This window comes from Delphinapterus leucas, chromosome 19 (assembly GCF_059928025.1).
Source record: "Delphinapterus leucas isolate spDelLeu-1000000601 "Yukka" chromosome 19, BTC_Dleu_Yukka2, whole genome shotgun sequence".
NCBI lineage: Eukaryota > Metazoa > Chordata > Mammalia > Artiodactyla > Monodontidae > Delphinapterus > Delphinapterus leucas.
Genome location: NC_143147.1, coordinates 40,861,375 through 40,874,278, shown reverse-complemented (window position 1 = coordinate 40,874,278; position 12,904 = coordinate 40,861,375). Strand labels below are relative to the sequence as shown.

Here is a 12,904-nt window from a genome sequence, read left to right as displayed (position 1 = left end):
TTAAATATATGTTAAATATCTACATAGTTCTTAAGTGAAGGAGGACATTGCCATTGGAATGATAAATTATTAAAATAGATGTAGCTAAAGGATATTTAGAAGGAAACTTTTAGTCTAAAATGAAGTTTAAGAAATTATGAATAAGTGAAAAAAGACAGAAAAAAGAACAATGGTATAGAAGCATAAAATGGAAGGAAATCACAGAGGCAGTGATGAAATAACAAGAGAGTGCCATGAAATAGTTGAGAGGATCAACATACCCAGTATTGGATCTTTGAATAAATTAATTTAATAGAAGACACTCTAACAGGGTTGATTAGGAAAAATGAAGAAAATGTCCAACAGTATATTGGGAAGAAAAATGGGACATGACTACAAATATAGTAGAAATTTAAATAATAAAAATGTTTTACAAAGTAAGTATGGATATAGCATTTACTATATACCAGGCACTATTCTATGTGCTTTACAAAAATGAGCAACTTTATTCAGGTAGAATCTACATGAAGAAGATAGTTTTCCAGGAAATTGTAATTACCAAAAATGACTTAAGAAAGAGTATAATTTAAACTAAGAAACATTACGTAAATTATATTGGAAGTATATAGTCAAAAGACATCAAAAAACATCAGATCCAGACTAATGGAAAATTTTTACCAGATATTTAAATATCTGTTATCTATCATAAGCACTTTTTTTTCCTAAAAGAATACAAAATGTACCAAAGCTAACATCTCAGTCTTTGAGATTGATGTAATGTTAATAACGAGTCAGCATAAGAACACTGTAAGAAAACGAAATTAAAGCCCAACTCTATTATAAACATAGATACCATAATCTTAAAATACTGACAAATCAAAATTAGTAGGATACTTACTAAAACAAAACAAGAAAGCAAGACTTGGTAGAGTTAATCAAAGGAATGAAAGGAATGTTTCATTATCAGAAAAATCTCTTGATTGTAACTCAAGAGTTTAAAGGGCAAAACTACATGAACATATAAGTAGAAATGAATAGAATAATATTAATTTTTAAAATAACATTCAATTATATTCGATCCTCATTCATGGCCAAATTATTCAGCAAACTAAGAGTAAAAGGAACTACCTTAACTTTATTAAAGGTATCTATTTAAAAGTCTACCTTTGGAGGAAATAAGGTCAAGGAGGGATACACATAGTATGCATTCAATAAATATTTGAATGAAAGCTATAAATTTTGGTATTTATCATATGATACCAGTTATGTTATATCGTTATTCTTGGTGAGCTATAAGCAACTATCTTTTAAAAGACATAAACCCAGTTGTAGTGGGTTTTATGAATATCATTTGTATGGCACTTGATAGTGTATTAGTTTGTTAGGGCTTCCGTAACAAAACACCACAGACTAAGAGGCTTAAACAACAGAAATTTATTTTCTCAGTGTTCTGGAGGCTGGTAGTCCAAGATCAAGGTATTGGCAGTTTGGTTTTCCCTGAGACCTCTCTCTCCGGCTGCAGATGGCTGCCTTCTCGTTTTGTCCTCTGAAGGACTTATCTCCAAATATAGTTACACTATGAGGTACTGGTGGTTGGGACTGGAACAAATGAGTTTGGGGTGGGGACACGATTCAGCCCATAGCAGTTTCCAAGCTGTCTCACATACAGCTTCATGCTTGATCTAACAAACCAGCAAAGCAAGCAGCGGTAGATATTATTCCAGTTTTACACATTAACAGACTCTGAGCCACATAATTGGTGTGTGGCAGGACTAGGACTTCAAACTGGTTGTCTTGAGTACAAAATCAGTAGTCTTTTAACTACCATGCTTATTTTGCTAAAGTTGGATTTCTCACTTTTTACCTTTGGTATAACTTAATGTTTCCTAGATTGATAGAGGTTAAGACTTTTTTCTGTGTGTTAGGTCGTAACATTTCTCTGTTCCCTGGAGTGCAATTTGAGAAATCCTTGTTTGAAGGTCGTTGACTTTTAGGGGTTTGTTCATTTATATACATAATGGCTTCACTGTACCAGTCTAAAATACATTTGTAGTTGCTTAGAATTGGATTTATGCTAATATACAATGAGAGAAAAATACATTAAAATCAAATACATTTACTCAATAACTTTACTGTTATAATGGAAATTAATAAACCTAGATTCTTAACTTTCAAACCCACTTTGAAAGAAGCTATTGTGTTGGCCAAAAAGTGCCTTCGGTTTTTAAGTAAAAATAAAAGACACATTTTTCATTTTCACCTAGAACTTTATTGAACAACGTACTCACCCTTTTGTTCCACTACCTTCTGCCATTTTTCAGACAACTTCATAATTCCGTCTTCTGAAAACTTTTTATCTTTTTGAGCAAAGAATGTTCCAGGTACCTTTTGCAGTTTTCCAGGGAATTGAAATTTTTTCCATTAAAAGAATTTTGTAAAGACCTAAATACGTGGAAATCTGAAGGTGCAGTGTCTGTTGAATACAGCAGATGAATCAGAACGTCCCAGCCAAGCTGTAACAGTTTTTGCCTGGTCATCAAAGAAACATGCGGACTTGCGTTGTCCTGATGGAATATTATGCGTTTTCTGTTGACGCCTTTTGTCGAGTGCTGCTTTCAGTTGGTCTGATTGGGAGCAGTACTTGTTGGAATTAATTGTTTGGTTTTCCGGAAGGAGCTCATAATAGAGGACTCCCTGCCAGTCCCACCATATACACAGCATCACCTTCTTTGGATGAAGACCGGCCTTTGGTGTGGTTGGTGGTGGTTCATTTTGCTCGCCCCATGATCTGTTCTGTTCCACATTATTGTTCAGTATCCACTTTTCATCGCCTGTCATAACTTGTTTTTTTGTTTTGTTTTGTTTGTGTTTTTGCGGTACACAGTCCTCTCACTGTTGTGGCCTCTCCCATTGCGGAGCACAGGCTCCGGATGCACAGGCTTAGCGGCCATGGCTCACGGGCCCAGCCGCTCCGCGGCATGTGGGATCTTCCCAGACCGGGGCACGAACCCGTGTCCCCTGCATCGGCAGGCGGACTCAACCACTGCGCCACCAGGGAAGCCCTGTCATAACTTGTTTTAAAAACGGAATATTTTCATTACGTTTAAGTAGAGAATCGCATGCGGAAATACGGTCAAGGTTTTTTTCACTTATGTGGAACCCAAACATCAAAGCAATGAACGTAACCAAGCTGTTGCAAAGGATTTTCAACACTTTATTTGGATATTTTGAGTATGTCGGCCATCTCCCGCATGGTATAACGTCAATTGTTCTCAATTAATGTCTCAATTTGACTGCTATCAACTTCAACTTGTCTACCCGACTGTGGAGCATTGTCCAGCGAGAAATCTCTAGCACGAAACTTTGCAAAACACTTTTGACATGTTCAGTCAGTCACAACACCTTCTCCATTTGCTGCACAAATCTTTTTTTTCATTTTGGTTGCGTTTTTACCTTTCTTGAAATAATAAAGCATAATATGCCGAAAACGTTGCTTTTTTTCTTCCATCTTCAGTGTTAAAATGGCTACACAAAAATTCACCAATTTTGAGAAGTCTTTCTTTAAATGCACCCTGATATGACAGCTGTCATATACAATCTAACAAAACTTTTGAATGAAGTTAAAGACAACTAAGTGCTACTACAGCCAGCTTACAGAAAAAACCGAACAAAACTTTTAGCCAACCCAATATTTTTCTTTATCTCAGTTTTTCCAGTATATAACAAGAATAATTTCCATTTTCCTTCTTTATTAAGGATTTTGGGGGTGCCAATGCATAGTAATTTTTTTATTCAGACAGTTCTTTTCCTCAAACAGTTGCGATCTTGTAGTAAGAGTGAGTTGATATCTAAGAGCTCAGAGATCCTCATGATGTTTCAGCAAGTTCATCGAAAGCCCATGGCGTCCTTTGTTACCACTCCTGTTCCACCAGACTTTACCAGGTACGACACATTTTTTTTTACTTTATTTTCTTTTGAAGTTTATGTGCAAATGCATATACTTGTTTCAAAAGAAAGCTATTGCTAACAACTAGAACTCAGGTAGTTCTCCCTGACCAATAAGGTAAGTCTTCATTTCTTTGTGAATTAACAAGCCAGATACAATATTTATATTTTATTCAAGCACTGAATATTAATAAAAGGGCTGGGTATTTGCTCTTGTTAAATAGATTTGAGTCAACTAAGGATATTCATTAATATTCCAAGGCTGCCTCTTTGATAGTGTGGTCAGCCATTTCAGTTTTGAAGATACCTTTTCTGAATTACTCTATCCGTCATCAGTGGAATGAAACGAGTTTTGATATAAATACCATATATGAAGATAAGGGTTTTACAATTCAGAATAGGGTACATGGATCTCCTGTATCAGAGCCAGCAGGAGTGTTGTTCCAAAATGAAAATTCTCAGGCCTGTTCCCTGACAGTCTTTGGAGATGGTATCTAGAAAATGAATCTTGAGCACCTCAAGTAACTCTGCAGTAAAGTTTGGGTACCATTGATAGAGGTAAACTCCTATACTGATACTACTTGCAACAGGTTATCAGGCAAGCAACTCTGCTTGACTTCTTTTTTTTAAAAAAATATTTATTTATTTATTTGACTGCGCCAGGTCTTAGTTGCCGCACGTGGGATCTTCGTTGTGGCATGTGGGATCTTCAGTTGCGGCATGTGGGGGTCTAGTTCCCTGACCAGGGAACAAACCTGGACACCCTGCATTGGGAGTGAGGAGTCTTAGCCATTGGACCACCAGGGAAGTCCCTCTGCTTGACTTCTTGAGTGTCAGTCTCTGTCACATCCAGTGATTATTTTGATTTCCTTTTTTTAAAAATTTATTTATTTACTTATTATTATTTTTTTGGGCTGTGTTGGGTCTTCGTTGCTGCGTGCGGGCTTTCTCTAATTGCGGCGAGCGGGGACTACTCTTCGTTGCAGTGCGTGGGCTTCTCATTGTGGTAAGCTTCTCTTGTGGAGCTTGGGCTCTAGGTGTGCGGGCTTCAGTCGTCATGGCACGCGGGCTCAGTAGTTGTGGCTCATGGGCTCTAGAACGCAGGCTCAGTAGTTGTGGTGCACGGGCTTAGTTGCTCCACGGCATGTGGGATCTTCCCAGACCAGGGCTCGAATCATGTCCCCTGCATTGGCAGGCCGATTCTTAACCACTGCGCCACCAGGGAAGTCCCTATTTTGATTTCTTTTTCCTTTCTAATTGCACAAGGGACTCAGAACCCCAATAATACCTTCCTTTCACTACCTTCTTTTTTGGGTATAGATGGAAGGGACTGAAACTGGGGTTGGGATGGGGGAGGTAGGAGGCACATCAATAAAGAAAAAACCACCAAAAAATAAAAAATAAAACTCTGATAATTAAGGAGATTTCCCTGGGAAAAGGTCACCTTAGGGCCCTCTCCCTCTCTAGTAAACCTTACTGTCTTACTGGAAAACTTGCCTTATAACTTAACTAATTTTTATTAGAAACTTAGTTTATGATTTGCAATATAGAGGAAGCAGGTGTTCCATCTGTTGATTCATTGATCAGCAAAGAAAAGAGGCCAAATAAGAAAGGCTAGGGGCTTCCCTGGTGGTGCAGTGGTTAAGAATCTGCCTGCCAGTGCAGGGGACATGGGTTCGAGCCCTGGTCCGGGAAGATCCCACGTGCCGCGGAGCAACTAAGCCCGTGCACCACAACTACTGAGCTTGGGAGCCACAACTACTGAAGCCCGTGCACCTAGAGCCCACGCTCCACAACAGGAGAAGCCACTGCAATGAGAAGCCTGTGCACCGCAATGAAGAGTAGCCCCTGCTTGTGGCAAGTAGAGAAAGCCTGCGTGAAGTAAGAAAGACCCAACGCAGTCTTTTTTAATTTATTATTAAATAAATAAAAACATACATACATACATACATAAAAAGAAGAAAGAAAGGCCAGCATTTATGGACATTAAGTTACAGACCAAAGTTTAAATGTTCAAAGCAGTGGTGATTGTTTCTAAGCTTTGAGGTCATGGAACTGAGTACCTTATATTCCATCGGTTGATGATTTGTGATAGAGCTACAATGGTGAATAAAAGGTCATTAAACAAAGTAATGTTATTTATTAAAGGTCATCTATGTGCTCGGCACTGTTGTAAGTCCTGCATAGGAGCCATGGAAGAGGAAATAATCTTACTGGATATATATTCCACATGAAATGGTAGAGAATTGTATATTAAAATTGAATATTTGTTACTTAGTTACATCAGAAATTCTGAGAAGTCAGGGTAGACTGCTGTGGTAAAGATGACTTCATAGCCTAGAAAGGAATTATGGAAGACCTTGAAAGATACTTAGAATTTCATTAGGCAGATGAGAATAGGATATGTATACAAGAGCAAAAATATGGGGATGTGATAAGAGCTGCTATATTTGGAAGTCAGCAGAGAAATCATTTCAACCAGAATTTGAAGGGCTGTATTGTTGGGGCATTTAAGTCTCTCAGGGAGGACTTAAATAGCAGAAAAGTACAGTTCTCAGTCCATAAAGAGTTTTGGTTTCTGGGAGAATGGTCAAGTTGGGATGGAAAACCAGTTTTTATGTAGCTGACCAGTCTGTTTTCTCAAGGGAACAATGGATACTTATCCTGTTTTTCTTCCGTTCATCCCTTAAGTCATGATGAAGTCTCTGGTCTAAAGATTTGCAAATCAGTATTTTTCAGAATAGTGGGCTAGAGATGTTTTGAGGCTAGCCTCTCCATATTCCGTGAAGCTTCACTGACATCATCGTGAGATGAATCCGGTCATCATAAAGACCAGAGTAGAAGAGGTATAGAAATAAAAGTTTGAGAACATAAGGCTGTGCCTTATTTGCAGACACAGAGTGGTAACACCAGTATGATTACAGATAACCTCTGAACAAGCGAGCATAATGTGGAGATGTTAATAAATACTTAAGGATGGTAGAATTGATAGAAGTAGGTGGCTTAGTGGTCGTTGTGGCTTTGTGTATGTATGTAAAGAATGCAAAAGAAATTTTGAGTAAATACTTCTACCAAATTACAAGAATTTTCCAGGAAATATTTGTAAATATCCATTCATTCAGTGAATATTTGAATGCCAGCTATGTTCCAGGCACGTGCCAGGTACAAGTAGAGAGCACAATAGAGAGTTCTTGTTTCCTCATATTATGATTTAGTGAAAAAGATAGGTGATTGAAGCAGTAATAAAATAAAATGTGATGACTGGTGATAGGGGAAGTATATGTATCCTGTTTTAATGCTTCCCCATAGCACTAATTTATTATAATGTTATTTGTGTCTGAAAAGTTTTGGCTAAAAAATTATACGTATGTAGGAGTATGTCATAGTAGGATTGACAATTGTTTTCTGTGCTCTGAATGTTAACATTTATTCTCAGCAAGTGAGAGCCATACTGTACCCTCTTGGTTAGTAAGCTTTAGCTACCTGTATGCTTTAATTTGTAAGCTTTCTATCTTGCTGTTCTAAGTTAAACATGTCCTCTTCATCTTCTGTTTATTTTGTGTCTTGGTGAGCTCTTTGGCCCTCAAGAGCTGATTAAAAATAGGACAGTGATATTCTGGTCTTAGAACAAAAACAACAACAAAGGAAATATATCACACCGAGTATTAAGGACATGGTAGAAGAAACAGTATGAAGATCAGCAGGCAACTGGGGATTGCCTGCATAATGTCTGTAGACATTTTGAAAGATGTTTAGGGGGAGAACTGAACGACGTTTGTGCAGTTGGAAGTTGCACAAAATTATAGCCAAAAGCATATTATAACTTGACCAAATTTGAAGACTATCCTGGAGAGATTCCTTGGAGCTCTGATTAGGTTTTTGGTTCCAGGAAGGCTTCCCAGGCATTAATTGCATTGGTTCTGATAATTGGAGTTTTGTGTATATTGAATGCTAAGAGAGCATATCAGTGGGGAGAAGTTAGAGCAGACCTCCAAAGGTATGTGACTTCTAATTTGTTATCTGAAGGAATTGTAAGGATTAACCAGACAAAAGGATCTAGGAATGAGGAATGTGAGAAAAGGTAACTACTGCCTAGGGCTATGGTTAGGGGTGCTTGACAATTGGATAATAGCTCTACAGTTAATAGTTGCAAGGCAAACCACATCTACTTGTGAAAAAGATGTGAGCTGTTTAGCTACATATACTTAACCATAAAATAAGACTGATGTATTTTTAATAATGTATACTCTATTTTCACTGGCAAACCACTAATTTCTTCAGGTACTGTCACAGTGTGAAAATGCTTTAGATGCATTTTATGTCTTATTTTGGTAATAACACATTTTCATGAATTGAACTTTAGAAAATATAGCTGAATATGTGGTGAAATGGCTTGCAGTTTATCTTTTTGGTAAATTTATAATTTTATATATTAAATATATTACACTGTATTACAACACTATGTATGATAAGTGTCTTTATCATAAATGTTTTACTATCTCTGACTTTTGAGGTGTTCTAATGACAGTGCTAGAGACTATTAGCGTGCTGTGGGTGTAGTTTAGTTCTCTTTGAAGATGTAGTTTAGTTCTATGGATGTAGTTTAGTTCTCTTTGGAGAAGACTGTATGGAACTAAAGTTCCCTAGGTAATCTTGCCTTGCCATGAAACTGTTAATGTGCTTATCCTGCTTGACCCCTATGTGATTATGTATTCTTATCCTATAAAATGGTATAGATTTATTTGCTAGTAAATAGTCTCAAAGTATTTAGGGTCTGTCAATATTCCTCATAATTTGTTCCGAAGAAGGAAGTTTGGGGATTTATTGTAATATTTTATCCTTTTGTTGTTTCTTTTGATTTTTTAAAATAGTTTATATGTTTTCTATTTCAGGTGTCCAGCCTAAGCACCTAATTTCTTTCTTTTCCTATTTCCATATTAGTTTTTAAATATCTCTTATAGTTATTTTAATACTTAATCATATATTACCTTTTTTAAAAAAAGCTATATTATAAAGTATTTGTTGAGTCTCCAATTTAATTGCAAACCTTTGATGTCAGCTTTTGATGGTTTTATGAATTCATTTGATTTAATGTTTAATAAAGTTTTAAAAATATTTCTTAAGGCCTTATTTTAGTTTAATAAAATTTGTAAGATGTTAGAGACTTAACTTTGTTTTTTTTAAATTAAGATTTATTTATTTTGGGGGGCTGCCTTGGGTCTTCATTGCTGAATGAGGGCTTTCTCTAGTTGTGGCAAGTGGGGGCTACTCTTCGTTGCGGTAGCGGGCTTCTCGTTGCGGAGCATGGGCTCTAGGAGTGCGGGCTTCAGTAGTTGCAGCACGCGGGCTTCAGTAGTTGCGGTGCGTGGGCTCAGTAGTTGCTGCGCAGGCTCTAGGGCACGCGGGCTTCAGTAGTTGTGTCTCATAGGCTTAGTTGCTCCCTGGCATGTGGGATCTTCCCCGACCAGGGATCGAACCCGTGTCTCTTGCATTGGGAGGCAGATTGTTAACCACTGCACCACCAGGGAAGTCTGACTTTGTTTCTTAATTAAATGAAATGTTAAACTTGTATAAGCCAAATAATTTTTTTCTCTTTTGTTTCTTTTTAGTGAATTGGTACCATCTTATGATTCAGCTACTTTTGTTTTAGAGAATTTCAGGTAAGAGTTTTTGACAACTTCAGTGTTTTTCTGTATGTGTACGTAAGTAAGAGCTAGGTAGGTGTCGTTCCTGGGTAGCATACAGACCTAATGAACTTTGTCACTCAGTGTGTAGTCTTCGAAGAAACAAGTTTTGTATTAGATACATAGAGGTCATTTGTCTGGATTGTTTTATATCTTCTAGATGGATTGCTCCTGTAGGGTGGGGAATGGAACTTTTTTTTTTTAAAGAAGAGGGTCTACTTAGCCTTTGCTAGTAAGGTAAGGTGAATGGGATGATAGAGATCAATGAGCCCTCCTACCCATCCTCAGAAATAAGAGTGGTGGGAAGTAAGAAATTGTGGATGGGAGGGTATTATTGTAAGAAATTTGTAAGCTTTGTAACTTGCATGCTAAGTTTGTTAGCTTTTACAGCTTTTTCTCTAAGATTAGAAGCCAAGATATTAAAACACAAAGGTCCTAAGGGACTTGTCTTAAAGGGCAGCATGGAAGTGGGGAATGAAGAATATAAAAGGTCTTGCCTTGGGAAGAGAAAATCCCAAGAGGTGATACCATCAAACTAAGGCCAAACTGAGAACTTATACCACTCCCCATTTAATTTGTTTTTTCTTATGGGATAATTTTGTGGCTAAAATATAAACCGAGGATTACCCCACATTTTTTTTCCATATTAAAAAAGGATAATTATACTGCGGGGATGTGAGGAAGAAACTTTTTTTTTTTCCTTTAACGGTGGAAGACTGTTGAAGTGGTAATTAGATTCAAGGCACTTAGTTATATTTTTCTTTTCCCTTAAATGACAAAATTTTGAGGGTTTTTTTTTAACCTGAAACTTAAAAGATACTGCTGAATATTTCTGTATCATTAAAGTTTCTTTTATTTCAGAATGTTAGTATATATAAATTTATACAGTGGAATCTTGACTTCTTCAGTCACCTTCATTTACTGGTCCAGGACTTCAAATAAGTAACATGAAGTGGTTGGGTTTTGTTTTTGCCTGTTTGCTATTTCCCAACAGTTTTGATCTTGGGATTCAGTTGGTTTTCTTTTACTTTAGTACTTTGCGTCAGAGAGCAGATCCTGTTTACAGTCCACCTCTTCAAGTTTCAGGACTTTGTTGGAGGTTAAAAGTTTACCCAGTAAGTTTTTCATTATTTCTAATAAATTTTGAAACCAAGATCTTTCTTTTAGGGTTCGATAGTACACTGGTTCACTTTTTTAGTGGAGAAAGGAATTAAAGTAATGACAATTTTGTTTCTTTATAGGATATGTTGCTAAACCTGTGAAAAAAATGAGTTAAATATAAACAGTGTAAACACTGGCATATTACTGAACCTTATTTCACTAACATTTAGAAGAAATGTTTAAAATTCTTATTTTAAAAATCATTAAAAAAAATACATTTACAGATGGTCATCAGAAACACATGTGTGTTGACTGCATACTCATGGTGCATTCCAGTATGTTTCTTTGACCTGTAGATTTGCTGCATATTGGCAGCTGGACCCAGTGGTATGATGAGCTGCATAGTCAATTCCTATGGCAAGAATATAAGCAGTAGTGTGTGCTTTTATCACATCATATCTAGTTGCATATCTTTTTGTCATATTGATGCACATTGCCTACATCTGTTAATTCACTGGAAGTTGCAAAATAGTGGTTCTCATTTTGTTTCTTTTTTGCGTATTACATGTAATGCTTTTATAAAGAGATGCTTACCTTTACCTATTGTTTGGTTATCCAGTATTACAGTTCATATAGAATAGGCAAGACTCTTTCCTGTTATTTAGTGATTTTCCTTATTCTCTGAAAGTAATTAACTAGGTTTTTAAAAAAAATATCATTATGAACTCATGGATTTATACATATTTAGTCTCTTTAAGTTGGCTTCTGTGTCACTTTGCTCTGACCCTAATAGTCTAGTAGTGACGCTAGTAGTTAGCTTTCTTGTCCTCTTCCGTGGCAAGATGTTCTAGTCTCATCTTGTACATTTCCTACTCTGTAGCTGAAATTGGTCATTTTATCCAAAAAGCCCTGATTTCTTTTAGTGGGAAAGTTGTATTTCAAGACCAAACTGGGCGTTAAGGGTGCTCATTTCTACCAGGTTAGTCACTGTTTCTAGGCTTTCTTCATGAACAGAACTAGGGAATTACATAGGCAAATGTATGTGGGGGTTTGGGAAGGGGGAGGGATTAATATGTATGTATGTATGTATTTAAAAATTTATCTAATAGACTCTATTTTTTAGAGCAGTTTTAGGTTAACAGCAAAATTGAGTGGAAAGTACAGAGAGCTCTATTCGCACCCTCTGCCCCCGCACATGCACAGCCTCCGCCACTATCAACATGCCCTGTGCCAGAGTGGTACATTTTTTGCACTTGATGAATTTACATTGACACATTATCACCCAAAGTCCTAGTTCATTCTTGGTGTTATACATTTTATAAGTTTTATTTGTTTGTTTTTAGCCCAAAGACCATACTTTGAGAAAAACTGGGTAGGAGTGTGCTTAAAATTGAAGTGGAAAAACTCCAGTGATCTTAATAGAGAAAAAATATTTATGAACACTTTACAATTGCTATATAATTGTAGAATATCAGAGTGTCACATGTATGTATGTATTTTTTAGAGATAAAATAACTCCTGAGTTAATGCTCATGTTTACAATTCAAATTAAGGATTATAGAGTTTTTTAAACATAATCTCTTCACATTACACCTGTATCTCCTTTCTTCTATTCTAGGAATCCTACTTTTTGAAGCCATAGGAAATGATAGAATTATAATCTCATAATCAATCACTTATTTGCCTTATTTCACCTTACAAACACAAAAATCTCAGAAGGGGAACTCTAATTCCATCATTGATTTGATTACTGAGAAATGTTTAAAATTTTATTTGGAAATATACTCTCCACATTTCACTATGCCATGTCTGGACAACAGTTAGGTTGTTCAAAGCTTGTTCTCTAGTAAATTCTACTGGAAGGGCTAATGAAAGCAATATTTCCTGAATTTTTGTGTGTTGAAAATAGTTTGTATCCTTTATAAGCTAAAGCCAGTATTGCTGGATGCAAAATTCTTGGCTCATGTTTTCTTTCACTGGGTATCTTAAATATTCAATTCCATTTTCTTTTGGTAAAGTCTGATGATAAACTGATCCTTAAAATGCATTTGCTAATATTGTCTGGATGCCCAAATAATCTAATTCTTTTTTTAAGTTACATAATTTACTACTATATGTTTTGGTTGTTCTCGGTCAGTATTCTCAGTTACATGCTGGGCTCTTTCAATATGTAGTTTTAGACTTTTTAAAGAAAA

General features: G+C 36.4%; 1 protein-coding gene across 1 annotated transcript in view; it reads left to right on the top strand.

Moving 5' to 3' along the window:
- The window catches only part of TRIM37 (tripartite motif containing 37), a 125,930-nt gene that overhangs the window by 25,944 nt on the left and 87,082 nt on the right, over positions 1-12,904 (top strand). Inside the window, 3 exon segments of the mRNA XM_089900941.1 lie at positions 3,797-3,921; positions 9,534-9,584; positions 10,642-10,723. Of these exon segments, the coding sequence (XP_089757067.1) occupies positions 3,797-3,921; positions 9,534-9,584; positions 10,642-10,723 (258 nt within the window).